Source organism: Paramacrobiotus metropolitanus, unplaced genomic scaffold (assembly GCF_019649055.1).
Source record: "Paramacrobiotus metropolitanus isolate TYO unplaced genomic scaffold, Prichtersi_v1.0 Parri_scaffold0000027, whole genome shotgun sequence".
Classification (NCBI taxonomy): Eukaryota; Metazoa; Tardigrada; class Eutardigrada; order Parachela; family Macrobiotidae; genus Paramacrobiotus; species Paramacrobiotus metropolitanus.
This window is the reverse complement of record NW_026570247.1, coordinates 875,238-895,242: the sequence shown is the minus strand read 5'-3', so window position 1 is coordinate 895,242 and position 20,005 is coordinate 875,238. Positions and strand designations below refer to the sequence as shown.

General features: G+C 46.6%; 3 protein-coding genes across 3 annotated transcripts; 1 reads left to right on the top strand and 2 right to left on the bottom strand.

The window, feature by feature from the left end:
• Nucleotides 1-5,416: 5,416 nt before the first annotated feature.
• Nucleotides 5,417-6,826, top strand: LOC129587959 (transcriptional-regulating factor 1-like). The gene is made up of 3 exons (XM_055481938.1): nt 5,417-5,576; nt 5,685-6,441; nt 6,640-6,826. Exons 1-3 carry the CDS (start codon nt 5,417-5,419, stop codon nt 6,824-6,826), a joined length of 1,104 nt encoding a protein of 367 aa, XP_055337913.1.
• A 2,872-nt stretch (nt 6,827-9,698) lies between these two features.
• LOC129587958 (uncharacterized) lies at nt 9,699-11,008 on the bottom strand. The gene is made up of 2 exons (XM_055481937.1): nt 10,646-11,008; nt 9,699-10,586 (listed from the first exon to the last, which is right to left on the bottom strand). Exons 1-2 carry the CDS (start codon nt 10,664-10,666, stop codon nt 9,699-9,701), a joined length of 909 nt encoding a protein of 302 aa, XP_055337912.1. The 5' UTR covers nt 10,667-11,008.
• Nucleotides 11,009-15,241: 4,233 nt separating this feature from the next.
• LOC129587957 (uncharacterized) lies at nt 15,242-18,433 on the bottom strand. The gene is made up of 5 exons (XM_055481936.1): nt 18,294-18,433; nt 17,624-17,701; nt 17,087-17,420; nt 16,789-16,956; nt 15,242-15,855 (listed from the first exon to the last, which is right to left on the bottom strand). The coding sequence occupies exons 3-5, from the start codon at nt 17,265-17,267 to the stop codon at nt 15,242-15,244; spliced, it is 963 nt and encodes a 320-aa protein (XP_055337911.1). The 5' UTR covers nt 17,268-17,420; nt 17,624-17,701; nt 18,294-18,433.
• Between the last annotated feature and the right edge of the window lie 1,572 nt (nt 18,434-20,005).

The following is a 20,005-nucleotide window of genomic DNA, read 5'->3' as shown; positions in this document are numbered from 1 at the left end:
AGCCATATTTTGATTCCCATTTGTTACCGCGTCTGCCGTGTAGCATTTTGGACATCTATACAAATGTTTTATCGTTTTATCGCTTAACAAGAACAAACGTAACACAAACAACATCAACAACGTACCCATGAAAATAGCACCCATGGTACTCGAAAACCGTATTGGCTGCTTCGTAAAATCCGTCAACTTTGTAGCGGCCTATTCGTTTTTCTCCGTCCGGATGATTTCGAGCGTGTTGAATTTCAATGTGCTCATTCTGCATGACAAAATGCAACCACTGCATGCTTTCGTAGGAGTATGTGCGGTAGGTCTGGAGATCGCGATAAGTAAAATATTGAATGCTGTCTTTCGGCATGAAACGAGCTCGGTACACGAGGTTTACGTAGCCAGGGAGTGAAACCGACTCTACGAGCGGGTTATACCCTCCACAAAGTGCCTTTATACTTTCGCAGAATCTCTGGCAAGCCTCCCGCAGTACATGACAATCGTTGGTACAATATTTTAGGATCTCCTGAGAAAAATTCCACATTTTCCCTGCGGTAACTTCCGCGTCGTACCATTCCTTAAATTGCTTGTAGTGCTTGGTCTTCATCTGGCTTGTCAGGTAGTAGTGCTCTGATGGAATCTGTCCTACATAGTTGAAATGTTTTTCACGCGCAAACAGAAAGGGAAAACAGCCTTTGGCTGCGTTGAAACCAAATGCAGCCGGCATATCGGCTAAACTCATAGGCAAAAATGCAAGGGAATCTCGTAGGATGATATTATTCGCGGTTACTTTAATCTGAAGAAACTTCAGACCTCGCATGATGACGTGCGGCCATAAGTGTTTACGGTGAAGGTGCTGCATAATGAAGTTCCCGTCATATCCCATAAGGTTATGGAAAACAACAATGTGATTGCGGTGCCGTGGATGGAAAAGCCAATTGCAGAATTTTTCCCCGGCATTCTTCCCGAAAAATCGCGTCGCTTTTCCGGCGTCATCAACGGCTACGGCAGCGATTGGGATATGATATTCTTTGCTTATATCGCTTTCAAAGTCGCAGTAAAGAAACTGGCGTTCGGGCTTCGGCTTGCTCTCGTTTACTTGCACGTAACAACGATGGTAGGGATCAACAACAAGCTTGCAGCTGCGGCAATAATATTCGCCGCATTGGTGAACGGGATTGGCCGGATGTCGCCCCTTATCCATGTAGATGATCAGGCTGCAGTCAGCGCACTTTCGACGGAGTTCACAGTCCGTGGTTGGTGCTGCTGTTGACCTTTGTGTTTTGTGTAGGCGGAAGCATTCTGAGTTTTTGAAACTTCTTTGACAATCCCCACAAGTTATTTCTCTCTCGAATTCGCAATCCTTTCTCTGGCAGTTAAAACAAGCTTTTCGGCATCGGTGCCGGTGAAGCTTGGTAAAATAGCCGTCGCAAAAATTGCATTGTTTTCTCTTTCCAAAAAATCGCGCCGGTTTGGTGATTGCCGCATAGTGATTGTTAGATAAAAGAAGATGCAAGCTTTTTGGACACTTGATGTTTGTGCCGTTATATAACAATCCCGTTTCCGCATCAGGGCATTTATGTACGTACAGCGCGTAATTTGGAAGAAGTACGGCTTGAAAAGCCGAATAGTCACTGTATGACACAGCTCCGAGCGGTACTTTTGCTGCCTGGTACAGCTTTATTGCTTCCACTTTCTGTAGCTGTTTCCTGCTGTCACAGAGTTCTTTCCACTTCCTCTTGTCAACCTTGTGAAGTTGTGACGCATGGGCAATGGCAATAGCTAGCGCTCGGCCAAAGCAGAGACTATCGTTGTTTTTTACGTTAACAATTCCGCCGCCTCGAGGCGCTTTCAAAAGGTTACGAAAATGGCGGTCTTGTCTTCTACTCTCTGTGGTGGTGGTTGTGATGGTGTTGATGTTGGCGCCGGTTGCACCTGCACCTTTCCCTGTCGGTTGCCGGGGCACGCGTAGTAGGTTAATGTAAACCGGTAAACCTAAAGAGAATTCCGTTTTCGAAGTTAGAGTATTTGCAATCAAGTACAGAAACATCTCTGCGTTCACTTGATCCTGGGTGGATAATTTAAGCTGGATGGGATGAGAGAGCTGAGATGACTCCAACGATATACTAATTAAATCTTCTTTGTTAGGCACAAAATCACGAAGTTTTTTGAAAATATGTTCCAAAACAGACAGAAATACCGGTAGCACCGTGTCCACACCATGCAAGGGCAGTTCTGCTATTTTTATTTGAAAATTTCCCGCCCAGACACCGTACTTCTTACTATGGCGTGATGTAATGGCTTTGAGATTATAAAATTCAGATGGATTCTGTATAACTTTATTCACTGGCGAGGATGATGAAGGTTGTGTGGTTGTTGTGGTTGTTGTTGTTCTTCTAGCGTTATTCGTTGTTGTCGTCGTCGTCGTCACCGCCGTTGTCGTCTTCGTTGTCGCGGTCAGTTCTTTTGTTCGCCGCATAAACAATTTGTAAGAAAAAGAAATGTGGCGCGTTTGACGATATAACTGTGAAACATCTTGAATTGTTCTTCGCTTCTCGTACAACCTGGCTAATTTTGCTTCGGAAATTTGCTGCGGTTTTTTGGTCGCCTTCGTGATTGTTTTTTCTGAGACACGGCGGTTGCTGATTTTCTTTGCTTGTAGTGGCGGTGGTGGGGGCGTCATGACAGACAAAGAAAGTGAATAGGAATGTGTTGGCAACGCTAATCAAACCGCGATTTTGGTACTTCCTTTTGCTCCTAATGCAATTTGCTCTAGCAATTGCCGGCAAAAGTACGACTAGCATAATAAGCCTGCGATAATGCACGAGTGTGCACAAACAGCTGGTCTGCGGTGCTGCACGCGCTTTTATACCCTTGTCTGAGTCATGGCAATCATCAGCTCTTCCTATCTAACGCCCACCGGACATCCTCGTGGCGGAGCTAATTTTGCATGCACACTTAAAGCCCACCCAGCGCCCGCCCCACTACAACTACTGTTTACTGCATGTCAGTATATAAATTCCTAATGAATACAAATATGCGTGTCACTGCTTGTGTGCTCGTCACCTCGTCGGCGTCGCGCGTCTCAGTAACGCTGATTTTCTAACATTCACGATGGAAGGAGCAATCACCAACAGCTGTCATGTACATTATAATTGCGATGCGCCTGATAACCTTGATTGGCTTTTTGATGAGAGTGACGAAATCAACGACTACGAAACAACGGCTACTACATTGTTAAACAACCATGAAAGCGCCCTGCTGCGCCAAAAGAACCAGACCATGAAGAGTATAATCATCAATGATCGGTATTTATTAGCCATAATGGAATATAATCATCGCGGCACAGTAAAGTGCATACGCTGTCAAAAAGAATTCTACTGGAAGCAAACTGACGCCATCATCACCCATTCGGAGCGGGAATGTCAGGATATTAAACCGTACCCTATGCTTAACACGGACCCCGTGGAGTGGCACAGCATCAGGCGCCGTACCGGTTACAGCAGGTTTCGAACCTTCAAGGAAATTCCGGACGACAGCGATATTGAATTTCTTATACAGCACGGTTTTTACCCTACGAACCAGATCCAGTGCGCCCATCCTGGCTGCACATGGATCGGTAATTGGGAAGAAATTGGATCTGTTAATTTTCTATGGAAAAAGAGTCACGGACGCAAGCATTGTTACAATGCTGCACAACCGTTTCTGTGGTGAAATGCTGTTGTTGTTGATGTTGTTAAAACGGATGATGCTGAGTTGTGGTGTTTGGTTTGTTTGTTTGTTTGTTTGTATTTTATTAAATTCTCTTTGAATCGAAAATTTTTGACAAACAATAATTCCCATCAATAGAAACGAAAATTATTAAAATTCAAAATTCAACATTAGTGCGAAACAGCTGTTGCTGGTTCTGCTCTTTTTGAGTTTTACCGACGTGAGCCTTTTTATATTCTCCGTAGTAGCAGTGACAAACAATAATTCCCATCAATAGAAACGAAAACTATTAAAATTCAAAATTCAACATTGGTGCGAAACAGGTGTTGCTGGTTCTGCTCTTTTTGAGTTTTTCCGACGTGAGCCTTTTTATACTCCGAAACTCGGCGCTCGAAAAAATTACTTTTGCCTTCCAGGGAAATGTTTTCCATGTAGGGCAGTGGATTTGCCGCGTTGTACAGCGGTTCGAGGTCAAGCATTTTAAGCAACACGTCAGCCACAAACTGAACGTACGTTTTCATCAGTGCTGCATTCAGTCCACGTAAAGGATGCTCAAATGCAGCGTCCCAAAACCGGCTTTCGATGTCCACTGCCTCGTCTACTAGGGCGTACACCGTTTCGTCTGGTAACTTATTGTTAAGCTGCCCATAAAGCCAGCATGCAAATTCTACATGCTGAGATTCGTCTCTAGCAATCAGCTCATTGCTAAACGTGAGTCCCGGCAGGATGCCGCGGTTTTTAAAATAAAATACAACGGCGAAAGCGCCGCAAAAAAAAATCATTTCAACGCATGCGAATGCCAGCAGTCTTTCAGAAAACGGCCGCTCCTTATTTTCTCTGATGTAACGAGTTGCCCAGTTTGCTTTTTCTATAACATTTTCATTATTTATCACTGCTTGCAGTAGGTGCAAACGTTCTTCCGTGTCCTGGTAATAGGTATTAATTAAAAGTGAATATGTTTCACTATGTATATTTTCCATAAATATTTGGAAGGTATAAAACGCGCGGATTTCAGGACACTGGCTTTCAATAAGAAAGTTCTCTGCCAGGTTCTCCATTATAATTCCGTCCGACGCAGCAAAAAAAGCTAACACATTCCCTAGTAGAGATTTCTCAAACTGGCTTAACGTTGGCCACTGACGGACATCATGAGAGAAATTAATCTCTTCAGGTGTCCAGAAGCAGGCCACTGACTTTTTATACATTTGCCATGCATCATCGATTTCTATTGGAAATAATACAAGTCGCTTCCACGAGGCTTCTAATAACGGCTCCGTAGTAGCAGTATTATTGTTATTATTATGATCTAATTTAATGCTTTCAGAGTCGCCAGTTAAGGCTAACTTATCAGTGGTGCAGGTGTTCATGGTCTCTGCATGTGCGCATCTGTTTGCGCGCGGACATGCACGCATCACATATATATATAGGGGACCGAAACAACAGTGCCGCCTGACTGCTGTTCCAATGTCACGCGAGTGCAAGCGTCGTCGTCCCCAGGGACCTTGCACTCGTATGTTTGTGAAGTGATGGACGAAGACTCCGCCCGCCTTTATCCAGACAGCAGAGCGGAGCCAGAGGTCAGTATATAAACTGGTGTGTGTCATCGCGTTTAACTGATTTATTCGCAATTGATCGCTCGGACTGTTTATTCTTTTTTATTCAAGCTCAAAATTGGTTCGGATTGATTCTAATGGCGTGCAATAATTGTTACGATCTGAGTATGGCCAGTTCTACGCAGCCGCTGGCTAACGGTTTCTCAGCGGGAAATTCACTGCCGTTTGTTTCTGGATTAACTTCACAGCAGCAGCAGCAGCAGCAGCAGCAGCAGCAGCAACAGTTACCACATCAAATCATGGCCCGACTGCTTGCCAGTCAAAATGGTAAGGAACAGTAAGAGAATTATATTATACAAATAAAAAACCGGGAATGTGTATATCACTGCGTTTTTATGTGCACTATTGTACACACCTTGCTGTCGTGTTTTACAGATTTGCGTCCGCAACAGCACCAGCACTTTCAGAACGACAATGACGCGGCCGTTCTGGCTGAATTTTTCCAAGACATCTCTCCTCCACCGCTTCAGCAGCAGCAACAACAACGAAACATCGCATTTACTGCCGCAGATGCCGCTAATGCACCTGTCGTTGTTGCTAACACTGCCGCCAGCACCGCCGCCGCCGCCTCCGGGTCATGGGGTCATCATTACACACAGCAGCAGCAAAAGCCACTGCATCATCACTTTCACTCCATGCATGCGTATCAGCATCCTCATACGTCTCAGTCACAGTTTATCTCAATGTCTTCTCCAGTCACCAGCTACACAGATTCCACCGCCGCATCAACACCATCGTCCGTGAGCACTTTTGCATCTTCATCGGTGACAACTCCTTCATCGGCAGCATCGACCCCGCCCCCACACGCATTAGCTCATCTTCTGCTCCAGAGTCCCGGCGTGACGTTTTTGCATCCAGCACAGCTTTATTTGCCGCCCGAAAGCGCTGTGGGAAATATCAGCCAACAGATAATCTCTCTGTCTGGCACTACTCAGCACCACTTTCCACCCGCCGCGACTGCCGCCGTCCCAGCCCAACTTGTTGGCAACATGAGCAGCCTCACCAGCAGCAGCAGCAGCAGCGTTTGCTCCGATGATATCAGCAGAGCGTCACCTCCAGCTCCGCTCCCGACACCACCACCACCGCAACCACCACCGCCACAACCACCACCACCAGCAAGCGACAAAATCCCGTACGATTTGTTTGCTAGTCGCAGGGATCTTGATCCTGATGGCATTTTTATGCGTGGCCGCGCGCGAGAATCTTTTCGTACACTCCAAAAACTGCGGGAACCTTTCTCGGATCCAGAAACAACTTCTCAGGCGACTTGGTCGCTGCGGCAGAAAGCTCTGTGAATTGCGCACTTGGTTTTTGCACGCGAGTTTCTGAGAATGAACAGCCATTATGGATTTTACTACAACAAAATTATCCTGGGAATCGCCGATCGTCTGAAAGACCAGCAGCAGCAGCAGCACGTTGCCAGTCAAACTGTGGGCCCAGAAGGAGGAGGCGGCAGCAGCTGCGGCGGGAGCGGTGACATCATCCAGCCACAAACAAAGCGGCCTCGCTTGCAATAGCTGTTTTTTCGAATTTTGCCACCACCACCACCACCTCTTTTTCGCTGTATGTATATATCCTTCACTCACTGACTCAACACATGCCATTTGAAGACTAGTTGCCAAAATGCTACCGAAGTCTCCCTCATTACCACCGACGCCACAAAAACCTTTCCTGGTTGTTTTTGAAGGGATTAACTGTTCCGGAAAAGCTGAACAGGCGAACCGCCTTGCCCATAATTTAACAGCGCTGGGATACCAGGTAATTGTTTATCGCCATCCGTCTTCGACATCTTCAGCCCATGATTCAGTCACTGGACTGACTAAAACCGTCCTGGCCTCTAGCTCTCTCTATAAACTACCGCAAAATTATCTGCTGCTTACTGTTTGCCGTGCCTATCTCAACGATTCCATATCGGCAGAATTGGCCGATGGGAAAATTATAATACTGGTTCGCTATTTAATCTCTGATTTTGCTTACGGATTATCGCGTGGTCATAGTATGGAGTGGATGACAGCAGTGGAATCCGCTCTGCCAAGCCTTACACCCAATGTGACCTTTTATTTAGAATTGAAGCCAATGGACGGCTTGCGTCGCATGCTCAAGAGACACAGTCAAACGACGGCGGCCGCTAACACCTCGTCAATGGCTGTCGACGATCTAGGAAAAGTTTACGGCTCTTATCGTGAATTGTTTTCGTCGTCTTCTAGTCAATATCTATACCCGCTAACCTTTGTCTTGATCTTATATCTCTGACAGCAGCAGCAGCAGCTAAACATCAGAAAAATCCGTCGTTTAACAGTTCGCTATTTATGATATAATACATCTTAACAGCAGAGCAGAAGCCATCTGTTTAGAAAACGCTCAACGGGAATGTCATCGAAGTTGTGATTAGGCGTGAGGTCAAATGGATAAATACTCTGTAAAGCATATGATGAATGAATAAAAATTTGATCATTATATTAACATTTATTACCGTGCCGTATCTCAGTTCGTCATAGGATGTGTCGGAGGAACAGTCAAACCGTCGATTACCTAACTGGCATGACAAGGCGCTATATAACTGAGCATACTGGCCGTTTGCGAAATCTATTTTGTAGGTAATAATTTGGTTGTCGACAACCAAACTTATTTCCTCAAGCTGAAAATGCTGAAAATTGAGCGGATTTTTTCGGTAACTGCCCAAGTACGCCTCATGTGTAACAAGGGCAAAAATAATCCGATTAGGAATTTTTTCCGAGCCAAAAAAATTGTCAAAGGTATACAGGCGTTGGCCGGGTATGATAGCTCTAGCACGGACGTCTGTGGCCGAATAGATTTTGTATATGGCTGGCTGGGTGGACAGCCTCTTTTGGATCTGGTCATGAATCTTTGGTGACAATTTCACAAACCTTGCCAGCAGGCGCATGTCAAGTATGTTAAGGTAATAATTAGGCATCGGGTCATCGGACATTAGAAAGAATGATGGATTGCGTTTAAACAGGCGAATTCTGATTGACACCTCAGGCAGTAGATAATGTTCAAGGTAGAACAGCTCGTGCATTATCCTTCCAATCATTTCGAAGGGTCGGCCCTCTTTTGTTTCGCGGTATCTTTCTGCAAGTCCTTGATTTGATTCCGCATTTAGCAAATCTACGCTATCTAGACTATCCTCAGGAAAAATATCGCTTAATTTATCTTTAAACCACATCACGTTTCTTAACAGGTTTTTCTTAACTCCGCGTGAATAATTTAGGAGAATATTAAAAAATGATTTATATCCATAATTTCCATAGCTGACCACAAACGGTGTGCCATTCAGTTCTACTTCTACTCTTTCAAACATCATATAGAAAAGCAAATTGACAGGTGCCGCATCTCGAATTCCTATCTGGCTGAGCATTTTAATGTATTCCCGCCTGTCTTCTGGATTCATATTTCTTACGATGTTTGCAATTACTGGATCGCGCAACGGATCTGCAGTGTAGTGCGGCTGCGACTGCAGTGGCTGCTGCCGTTGACCATCTGTTTGCGTAGCTGCTGCTGCTGCTGCTGCGGCGGCGGGATTGACACCGCCCCCCTGCCCTTGTTCTGCAGCGACATTAGCAGCGACACCAGTGGCACGGTTGATGACAGGTGCTGCAGCTGCTGCTGCTGCAGCAGCAGCCGATGCTGCGTCGGCGCTTGCTACACTTGTAGTGGGAGGCTTAATTATACCTAATGGCTTACTACTGTCTCTTTCCAAAATTTGTGACCGTATAAACAGCTGAACGTCTGACAAATCCAAATAGTATTCCGTAGAAGGAAGCACAAACTCTATGACTACGGAATTGTTTACAACTTGATTTAGAGGCAGGAATTCCATTGTATGGCTACTTTCAATAGTGGACTGACTAACTGGTATATCGAACAGTTGTAATTCGTCCGGAAACTTCTCTATTGTCGCTTGTGTTTTTGCCGCTATGAATGCCATTTTTTGGAGAAAAACTTCTAAACAATAGAGGCCAACGATTTTCCTCGGGTAATTTTCTGAAAAAGACCTGTGCGTATTGTTCGTCTTTGACGTCGTTGCCCTCCTCGTCCTCGTCTTCGCCTTCGATATCTACCAATCACTGTTGATTGAACTATCGTTCGCTTAATGACCGCTCGACGACTGCTGCGCCTTCTTTTTTTCTTGCTGTATTTAGCCGTTTTTTCTTGCGACAATGATCAACTGTGAGAAACGCGTAGTGTTTCTAAACACTACTGTTATGCACTACCCACGCAACAACCAGAATAAACTTTCTGCATCATTCATCTGCTCTTTTATATCATCCATTTTTTTACCGAAACAACACCCCCGCACGCATAAAAACAGCCAAATATTTAGGCCACACCTCACGACACGCCCACATACACACTTCACAGTAATCTTCAGAAATCCATTTGTGTTTGTCGCCGGGATTTTCGATAGTGAAGTGTAATCGTTGTTTCGCCAAGGCTTTCGTCCGTCCACTCCATTTGCCAGTCTGACTTCAGGGTAACCTCCGGATTTGATTTGCTGAACCAGTTGTGAACAGGAACGTAAATTCGATTTTTTGGCTCATAGCCGCTTTTCATATCTTCGGCAGTCGCTATCGCCAAGATGTTTTCTAGCCTGCCTCCGAATGCTGTTGGAATAACATGATTTAATAAGAGCGCAATCTGACGTCGGCCGCGTGTCGGGTCAACCGGGAGTCGATGTCTAATGAAGCGTGTATCGCCGTATTTATGAAATGACTGATCGTGAACGTAGGATGTGGTTACATGTTGACGGGATATCCCCAGCGCTTCGTCGTATGTCAGGCCAAGAGCAGCCGACAACAAATTGCCGCGGTCAACAAATTGATAGCCATAATTTTTGCTAATCCATTGAAATTTTCCGTCCACGAGTTGAATCTGCGGCTTTTCTTCGGTCCATGTTGTGGTTCCACAGCTAACGACCATCGCTTCCACCACCTTATTAACCGCGGCTACAAATTCGGCCGGCGGCAAGTCAAAATCCGTCTCTGCGAGAAATCCATCGATGAACGATTCACCACACTTTCCGTGAAAGATGGAGATTTGGCGTTGTTCCAGTGGAATTCGAGTGAACTTGGCAGATGAATGAGCACGAACAAGAGCTACTTCCCAGGGTTTCTCTTGTTCCCTAAATGATAGCAGCGGAAACTGCAGCTTATTGGCAAAATGGGTTGCGGTATAGTGCAGAATTTGGGTTCCATATGCCAGGGCGGCCGCACTGTGCAGTGTTACGTAAAACCCGTTGTCCATCATTTCTGCTTTCTGCAAAAACAAATAACAACATGAAGTGTCCGTCAGCCGTGAAAACAACAATAACATACGCGCGTTGCACGTCGGTTCATGATCTTCGAGCACTTGCTAAATCCTCTTCATAGAACAACTGCGACGCCCGCCCATTCTGCCGTTCTTTTACTAGACGGCCATCAGAATCTTCTAGTCGATACATTATCACCGGTCCGTAAACAATATCAGCAATTTTATACACTTCATCAGAAAATGTTCGAGTATAGCCTTTGCTGAATTGGGCTTTTTTTAGCATCACTCTCACGGACTCGCCTAGCCGAAACGCGGGCTTCTCCAGCCTGATAAATCTTTTTTCCTGTCCTAGTTTAAACAGTTGGGACTGGTTCTTAATTGACACTTCAGCTGGCTTCATCTTGATGGCACTGTGTACGCTCCTGTTATAATTGCTGACAATATTCTGCAGTGATGAAAACCAGTTTGGGCTCTTGGTAAACGTAAAATGGCGGAAAAGTGTCGTTTTCAGAGTACGATTGAAGCGTTCTGCTAGGGCTGCTTTGAAGCGCGACGCAGACACCTGATGCCGAATACCGTATTTAATATAAACTTCTTTCGCCTTTTCATTCAGAAATTCTTTCCTTGCATCGGTTACTGTAGCAGCAACCATGAAAATAAAAAAGAACGTATGTTGTTAAGGAAACTGCAAAACATTTGCAACTAAGAGAGAAAGTTTACCTAGAACAACAGGGCGACGATTCTGAAATATTTTCTCCACAGCATTTGCAACGTTACTTCCGGACTTGCTAGTCAGCGGTTGCGGAAAAGCAAAACGGCTGACGCAGTCAACCATTGTCAAAATAAATCTGTATTTATCGTTGAATCTTTTAATTTTTTGCAGTTCCACCAAATCCGCATGCCAGACATTATCAATTCCCACACAGAAATTTTTTATTTTTTTAAATTTGAAACGAACCGGCTTATGAAGTGCATGAATCGTCTGCTGAGAAAGAAATTCTTTCACGTCACGCAAATTTATTCTGACATGTATTTCTTTTTCTCTCTCTTTGGCCAAGCGATGCAGCGCTGCAGCTCCCGCAAGGTAAGCTGGAGATGTTACATCCGTATAAAGTTTTTTCAACAACGCTACCTTGCGACGGCTAACAGCAACTACAGACATACCGCGGCCATCGCCTGCACCGCTCTCCCTCCGCTTACTTGCTCTTCTCACCATACTCTTCTATACAGCAGCAGCAGCAGCAGCAGCGCAACACTTACCAAGCTAACAAACGGACAATGCAACTGCAGAACAAGTGCCAGCAGAACAAGTGTAAGTATTCCACAGTAATCCAACTGCACTGGCAGCAGCAGCAGCAGCAGCAGCGTAGCAGTAAAATGGCGACGGCGTCCGGATAACAGATGGCAAGCGAGCACAAGTTATTGCCAAGCGGCAGCGGCGGCGAGTAAGCCAGCAGTAAATTGAGCGAGTAGTCCAAATGGGCGCGAAATCCAGCTGAACGGCATTTATATAGACACGAAAGCAATATTTACGCCGCCCCCATATACAAGGCGGACGCAGGGGTGTGCGTATGCCTAATCCCGAGGGACCGCACGTGCAACAATAACAACAACATCTGCCTAATTAAATTATTATGTGCCAAGGCCACGCCGCCCTCTCCGCCCACTGCTGACCCGCGGCTTTTATAAACGCATGTTGCCACCGACTAAAAGCGCATATCAGCCTGGGCCGCTTTTCGTTTGAAATGGTACGGCGTCATTTTACTACGATACTTAGCCTTGTCGCCAAAATTTTGTCATTTGACCTAGATTATAAAACTATTCCCCGGAAGAAAAACGAAGAGGCTATTTGCAGGTATCGCGCGGCCATAATTGTTGAAAAGATTTTTGCTGAAGGTGTCGGGAAATCATTTGCTACGGCTAAGCAGGACAGTGCAAAGAAGTTGTTGGCACTGGTGCTGCGTAATTATCACAGCGTTTTACTGAAGTTATTGGAGAATTCTGCCACCCCCGCTGCTGCCACCGCTACGGGCGCATACACTGAAACATCCAGTGACAGTAACCTCAGTCCCCTACGCCTTACACAACTGTTGGACAATATTGCCACTGTTTTAAATTTTGACGTGGAATATCGCCGCGTCCCTTCCGCAGAGGCCGCCCGTTGGAACTGCCAGGCTGTCGTTGCCAACGAGGATATATACGTGATCGGCTGTGGACTAACAACTTCCTCTGCAAAATCTGACGCTGCCCGACAGCTTCTCTGGACAATTCTTCAGAAGTATTACAAGCGGCTGCTGGGAATCCTAGAGTGTCCTCCGAATATCGCATGCACTAATTATAGCAACAAGAGCAAAATACCTGCTCTACCATCGGCACCGGCGTCGTCGTCGCCGTTGTCGTCACTGCTACTAACCCCTTCCTCCCCAAGTTACTCCCCCGCGTCACCAGAGGCAACGCCGCCGCCGCCGCCACAATCTCTGCCGTCTCTGCCAAACGGGCAACAAAACCAGCCCAATGCCTCTTTCACTCCGTCGTCGCCAGCTGCCGTCAGTCGCCCCACTTCGAGACAACCGTCAGCGGCAAAATAACTGTGAACAGCAGCAGCCGCCTGCCTCGCCCCCGCCACCATACGTCGCTGGTAACAATGCTAATAGTGAAGACTACCGCGAAAACACACCGCCGACAATACCCGTTCCTCCACCCACGCCTGTCCATTTCTCCGAAAACGGCGCCGGCGGCAGCTACGAGAATACCGCTGAGCAGGATAACATTTCTCTTACTGTAAATATGTCCACCAGCACTAGCACCGCCGACAGAACACCATCCCCAGTACCTTCTCACCTGGCTTTGTCGCTTATTCTGGTAAGTAGATCACCTCGTTTCTCGTTTTATAATATATATATATATATATATATATATATATATATATATATAGAAGACATATTGCAGCCACTTCCAACACCTATTCTTAGTCATCACCGTACTCGGGTGTGTCGTACTGTTTTTATGGTATGTAGATCACATCATTTTTCCTTTTTACAATATATACATAAAATATTTTACAGCCGCTTCCAACACCTATCGTTATCCATCACCACAGCCTGGTATGTCTGACGCGCCTGTCTAACTTTTACCACTTTCAAAACATCATGGAGCAGCCTCTGATACCTCTCGATGTTTATTTTCAAACATCACTACGCGCTACTGTTATCTCGCGCCCAGGACTAGAGCCACAACCGCCAACTACATACGTCCCGGATGTTTACCGGAAATACACCTATATTGACATCTATCGCCACTTCAATGTCCGCCATGTGCAACAAGTGCTGAAAAACTACTTCAAATGTTCTGTACAATGTCCGCGCTGTGCTAGCTGCTGCACTCTGATTATTCGAAAACGTGGAAAACTACGACTGTTATGCCTAAATTGTCAGATGGAAGTAGTTGTTAGCAAGCGCATGGGAACTAGTTCCAGCCCACCCGTCCCAATTAATAGTGCATGAACATCCGGGACTTCTTACATCGTTTCTTGATTGCACAATGAACTGCTTCTGTTAACGTGTTGTTACCGGAAATAAAAACTAATGGGAAAGCTGACTTGACCATGACTTCCGTTTGCTGGTTATTATTGAAAAATTCAACCAACAAATCATAGTTACCATTTAGGGCTAAAGTAAAAACAGCGTATAAAGCCGACGCCGCTCCTAAGACTTGTATTTTACAACAAAGGATTTAATTTTCATAATAATTTTCGACCCGACAAAAAACAAAAAGCTGTTCATTTCTATAACAAAAGACGAATTCAGGAGAGAAGAAGAAACTCCTTACGTCCCAAAACTATAAGCCATTTCACTCCAGTCTGGACAGGCGACTTCCGGCTTCTCAGCTCCACTCGGGCGCTCCACCACGACCGCCGCGTCCTCGCCCCCCTCGTCCTCTGCGCCCTCCGCGCCCACGGCGCCCAGCTGGATGTTCGCTCTCCGACTGCGGCAGGGGATAATCATACGGGTGTTGTTGCTGTTCGCCTTGTGCAACGCCCAGGTCACCACTCACCGGTTACACTTCGCGTCCTGTTTATACAAGTGATGTGTTTTTAAAAAGAAAAACTTTTATAATTATTTACATTTACCGTAGTCGCCGTCGCCATCGCCGACTTCGTGCTGTTCACCATCGTCGTCGTCATCGTCTCCTTCCTCTTCATTTGCTTCTTCTTCTTCTTCCCATTCATCATCATTCTCGTCGATGGTTTCAATCTCCCGTTCGAAACCGGGACCACTTTGCAGCGGCAGACGATAACCTACACAGAGAATTTTTCAAATAGCGGAATTAAAATTATCTGGACATTTACAGACTGTTCGTTTGGGTGTTACCTTCTTCGCTAACACGAAACAACTGCCGATGCTGTCGCGGAAAGGAAACCGAAGAGGACGACGACGACTCTTCCGCCGGCAACGATGCTAGCCCATAAACTTCTCGATTAATGCGTGGTTTGTCATAGGCGCGCTTGCTAAAAATCTTTACCTGGTGGAATATCACGTTGGGCAACTTGGTCGTTGATGCCGTGGTGCTGGTTGTTGCTGTTGCTGCTCTCGTAGCCAAAATCCAGCAGATTTATAGGATGGCGATTTTGCAGCCATGATTAAAAAGCGAAAATATTTATTTTATCGAATATTGATAACACACAAAAACTCACCGCCGTCCGCTGGAATTGGGTTGTTGCCGCCAAGGTCCACGTTCTGGTGAATCCTTTCGTCCTGGCTATGGTCGCGGTGGTGCATGTAATCAGCGTCGTTCCGCGGCAGCCCATTGTACTCGGGGTTGTGATGGACTACGGCCTCATGCGGGTGAGGCGGTGGCAGAGGGTCCCTGTCTCGACGGGCCGCGAAGAGAGACGCAAATGGACTGGGACGTGGCGTCGGCATATGGCGTGTCCTTGACGTGCTCCTGGTTGTTGTTGGTGAAAACCAGTGATGCTCTGATCGCGACGGCGACACCGACGAGCGATTTCTGCTAAAAATTGGAGTGCGTGGCTGCTGGTGGGGTGGAACACGCCCGGCTTCGGCATCTCGACCGGGGCGGTTTCGGCGACCATGGGGAGCAGTCGGCCGTGCTGCCCCGCCATCATGGCTGCGGGCACTGTTGACGGTCCGACCGACGCGAAAACCACGCTTCCACGCAATACACAGCACCGTCAGGCCGATCAGGAATAGGATGCCGACCGTTATGCCTGCTACAGTATACGGATCTACGGCCAGTCCACGCTGCACCTCACTCCCTACAAGCATACAAGGTGGACAGGTAGTATTACATGCATTGGACGTGGTGGTGTCAGTAGTGCTGTTGGTGGTGGTAGTGGTGGTGGTGACGGTAGTGCTTGCAGTGGTGGTGGTGGTGGCGCTGCTGCTGAAGTCGCCGCTGGTGGATGCCACAGCAGATGACAACAGCAATGTTGCGTTAGAATCAGTTAGAACATGATTTCCGCTGCCCCCGTCGCCACTACTGTCATTATGTATGAATGTCAGCGCGTGCAGCGGAAGCCTGGCACTGGTGCTACCGTTAATGAAAACTGGCGTCGGCGTCGTTGTCGTAAGCCATAACGCAAATGGTGACCACAACGGAACCGTAGGTCTGAAGCCGTCACTGATGGCTCTTGTTGACACCTTCGCCGTTGCACTAGGCCCTTGCGTTGCTGTTGTTATCGTGGTGGCAACGCTTGAGCTAGGGGCGGTGGTGGTGGGGGTGGTGGTGAGCGGGCGAGGTGATGACGACGTTGTTGATGGTGTGATCTTTCTCGAAAATCTAATTGATGTGAAAGGGGGCGTCACGAGGTTGCGCATTGTGGTTGACTGTTGCCAATGAGAAGTCGCTGTGTCAGGCGGCTGCTTAACCACTGGCAGATCACTCACGAGCTTACTGCCACCGCTTGCCGTTGTTGTGGTGGTGGTGACGGCGGTAGTGGGGGTAGTCAATGTCCATCGTCGTGTGGACCGGCGAGTGATAGCCGCTGCAGTGGACGGGAGCGGCGGCCGCGCCAACGGCAACAGTGTAGCAGTAGTGGAAAACAATAATAATAACGCTGCTGTACTTTGCCCCGTTATTACTGATGTAGTATTGGCAACAGCCTCTGCTGCGGCAGTCACGCTACTAATATTGTATGTGTCGCCATCTGCTGCCGCTGATAAAGGTGTTGTTGCTGCTGTGGTCTTACCGCTAGCGTCAGCGCCGGATGGAGTCATGGCCCGGGTGCTCAAGTCTCTATCCCGTGGAATCGCGGTGGTTGACCAAGACTCAGTAACCGTCGAGACCGGCGGCTGAGAAGGCGGTTGAGCGGAAGTCCACGAACAGCATGGAGGAAATCCGCATCCACTGCGTAAATCTGAAAATATCCTTTAAAACAATTTTTGTTCGATTTATGTCATATTTATCAGGAAACTAGCATTCAATATAATTCTTTGACTGGCACATTCATAATAGGGCCTTTGCTGGTGCGTGTTAACTGTTTCTACCTGCCGGGCAGCGGTTGGCGATAATTCGCAGTCCCAACTTCTCCAGACACTCCAACTCTCTACAGCGGCGAGAGCCGTCAAACACAGTCTGAGACAGAAAAATCATCTGCAGATCAGGGAAGTTGTGGGTTGGCGGCCAGTTGGGGAGAACGTTGACGTCCGATCCGGTCATATCCAGCATCTGCACTCCCTTTACGATTGCAGATGGCTGATTATCCAACGGCCACAGATTTGCTTTGCTGTCAGAGCATTTCCAAAATGTTTCACGGCAAACGCAAAAATGGGGACACGCAATGTATGCTGCGGGACCGTGGGCATTCGCTAACAGAGGTTGCTGCAATGCAACGGCAGCACAAACTGTTATTCCGGCTGCCGTGACAATCAACTGCGTAATTAATTGCGGCATCTTTACAAAAAGCTGCATAACATGCGCAAGTATTTCTCTTCGTAAAATGATGAAGATGTGCACTGCATATGTGGCAATTTTGAAAATGAATGCATGCATAACGGCGCGCTGGCGCGCACATTCTCACTCACCTCATCGTACAAGTCCACGTGTTAGCATATGAAATTCTGATAAGGGCAAAAACAGCAACCGCAACATACAAGGCGCCTCTTTAATGGATAAAAAATGAAAAATAATTGTAAACATTTGCAGGGTGAAGAGCATGGGAATAAATGCTAAATCGATTTCTTATCACTGACTGACTATGCACTGTGCTGCGAGCGTGAAGCAGATGTCCAGTGATGCATTCATGAATGCGAAAGTGCATTCGGTGCATGCACATGAGAGCGAATAGAGAGATAGAGAGAGAGAGAGAGACTAAGCCGCTGAAACTAAGCCTGCATGCTGGCCACCTGCTGGCAGCAATGTATAAGTATACAAACAGAGAGCGAGAGAGAGAATGAGGCAAGACGAATGAGCGTCTGTATGCTGAAGTGCTTTATTCCTGTATAATATGTAAGTTGCTGCTATAGCGCGGGTTTTATATAAAACCCGGCCCGGGCGCAGGTTAAGGGCCAGGGGCAGTGCGCCCCTACTTATAACATAGGGCGTATACGGTAACCGCCCGTCTGTGCCCCTGGGTTAGGGGCGACGCCAACAGCACCGGTTTGAGTACTATTCATCACTCAATCGTCTAAAATAAATTAGCAAACTTGCATCAAAAACACCTAAACTTGTTTTATGCTGTGAAAAAAACCTTACCATGCAAAAACCCTCAACTCGGCCGAAAATCTCTCTCTTTTCGATGTCTTCGAGCAAGACGTCCAGTTTAAGCTTGAACACTTTGGAAACTAAATCCGGTCTGTCAGTGGCTTGTTGTCCTGGGTATAGGTAATCCTTAATTTCCCCCCACTTTGGATTGCACGTCATGGTTAAGAAAATAAAAGGTTTCCCAAACTTGCGACAAAGCGACATTGCATCTTGGTAATTCTGTCTCATTGCACGTGGACTCCCAGGAAAACTTGAACTGAGCACAACGGTTCTGCCTGGTTTGGCGCCACGTGCTGATGCTGCTGAAGCCAAGTAATCGGACAGGCCCTGATAAGTTTCAACGCGAAGTTTCTTCTGCTGCAGTCTCTGATACTGAAGGCGGGATCCTTCAACCTTCACGTATGAATCAACCAAGTATTGCTGAAACAGTTTTCTACCATACAGAATTGGATTGAAATCTCCACGGTCTGCAATGCGGTAACTGTAAAACTAAGAGACAAAAGCGATGATCAGTAAGAGTAAGCAAACAGCGGGAAACTAATAAATCGATATGTTACTCTTTTGCGTGGTGTTTGTTGAACATATAGAAAGACCGATTAACTGAGCTATCTAAAACTTATTAATTAACTGATCTACCAACGTTTAGTTTTACTAAGCATTCATAAGCTTATTTAGTTTTACTAATCTTTGTTTTACTACTCTTTTGAAAACTTATTTAAAGTAACAATTACTCAGCTTTCTAAAAACTGGAGATATAGTAGCCTTGCGAACAATAGACTAAAAAAGCAGGAAAAGCTTTTGCTCCGTTGACATTTGTGCGGCCATACCTCCAACTGAGATACTTCATTGCGCCCTCTTGTCCGTTCCAGATCAGGGTGGAAACCTTTTGTTCCGAGGGAAAAAATACTGGGTAGGACATGGGATCACAGTCGCCATTTAGCGCAGGGATTGCTTTCAGTCCAGTTGATCGGCAATGCACTGCCAAACAGTGCTTTGGGAAGCTGTCCTCGCTTCCGCCGACGATTATTGCGGCGACTTCATTACTGGTAGGTGCTGCGTATCTGCGATTTAGCTTTCGACGATTGTTGTCAAACAACAGTTTTACGTCCAGAGGCGGGCGGTTTTCTTGCTGTGCTTCCAGAACTTTTATAGCTTCGACCTCTTTCATCATGCGGTAGGCTGCAGCGTAGGGGTTGGCCGATCTTAATACGGTTTCCAGTTCTGCCAGGCAGTTTAAGTCCAGTTGTCTATTCTGTTGATTAATACCTCGGGCTTCAGCCGCGTCATCGCTGTCCAGAAAGTATAGCTGCCCGTAAGAGGGTTCCTTGTCCGAGTCTGCTTTTGCTGGGCCAAGAAAATGATACAACTGGCCAGATATTCTGTAGGGGCATGGGCCTCGTCCTGGTAGATGATCTGTCTTCGCAACGATAGACGCGAAAGCTAGCGCGCTGTTGTACTTCCGTATGTGCTGGAGAAAGTTGGGGCTTGATCGATGTTCACCGAGTAAGAGAGACTTCTGAAGTAGAGGAAAATTTTGTGGTACTGTTGGGTCAATCACAACAGCATCTTTCTGGCAACAGGTAGTAAAAACATCTTTGTCCTTTCCTGTAAGTTCTGCTTCAAATTGCCGAGCTTCACAGGCGGAGCATACACGATCCGGTACACCCAACTCCAAAAGTAGAGTTTCCTCTTCGGAAAATGAC

Coding starts and splice junctions, on each gene's coding strand:
- LOC129587959 (XM_055481938.1), top strand. CDS start 5,417: ATGGCCAGTTCTACGCAGCCGCTGGCTAACGGTTTCTCAGCGGGAAAT. Junction 5,577..5,684: donor ACTGCTTGCCAGTCAAAATG/GTAAGGAACAGT, acceptor CGTGTTTTACAG/ATTTGCGTCCGCAACAGCAC. Junction 6,442..6,639: donor CCAGCAAGCGACAAAATCCC/GTACGATTTGTT, acceptor CGAGTTTCTGAG/AATGAACAGCCATTATGGAT.
- LOC129587958 (XM_055481937.1), bottom strand. CDS start 10,666: ATGAACCGACGTGCAACGCGC. Junction 10,587..10,645: donor TGAACCGACGTGCAACGCGC/GTATGTTATTGT, acceptor TTGTTTTTGCAG/AAAGCAGAAATGATGGACAA.
- LOC129587957 (XM_055481936.1), bottom strand. CDS start 17,267: ATGCTGGATATGACCGGATCGGACGTCAACGTTCTCCCCAACTGGCCG. Junction 16,957..17,086: donor CGCCAACCGCTGCCCGGCAG/GTAGAAACAGTT, acceptor GGATATTTTCAG/ATTTACGCAGTGGATGCGGA. Junction 15,856..16,788: donor ATCCGGCGCTGACGCTAGCG/GTAAGACCACAG, acceptor GTATGCTTGTAG/GGAGTGAGGTGCAGCGTGGA.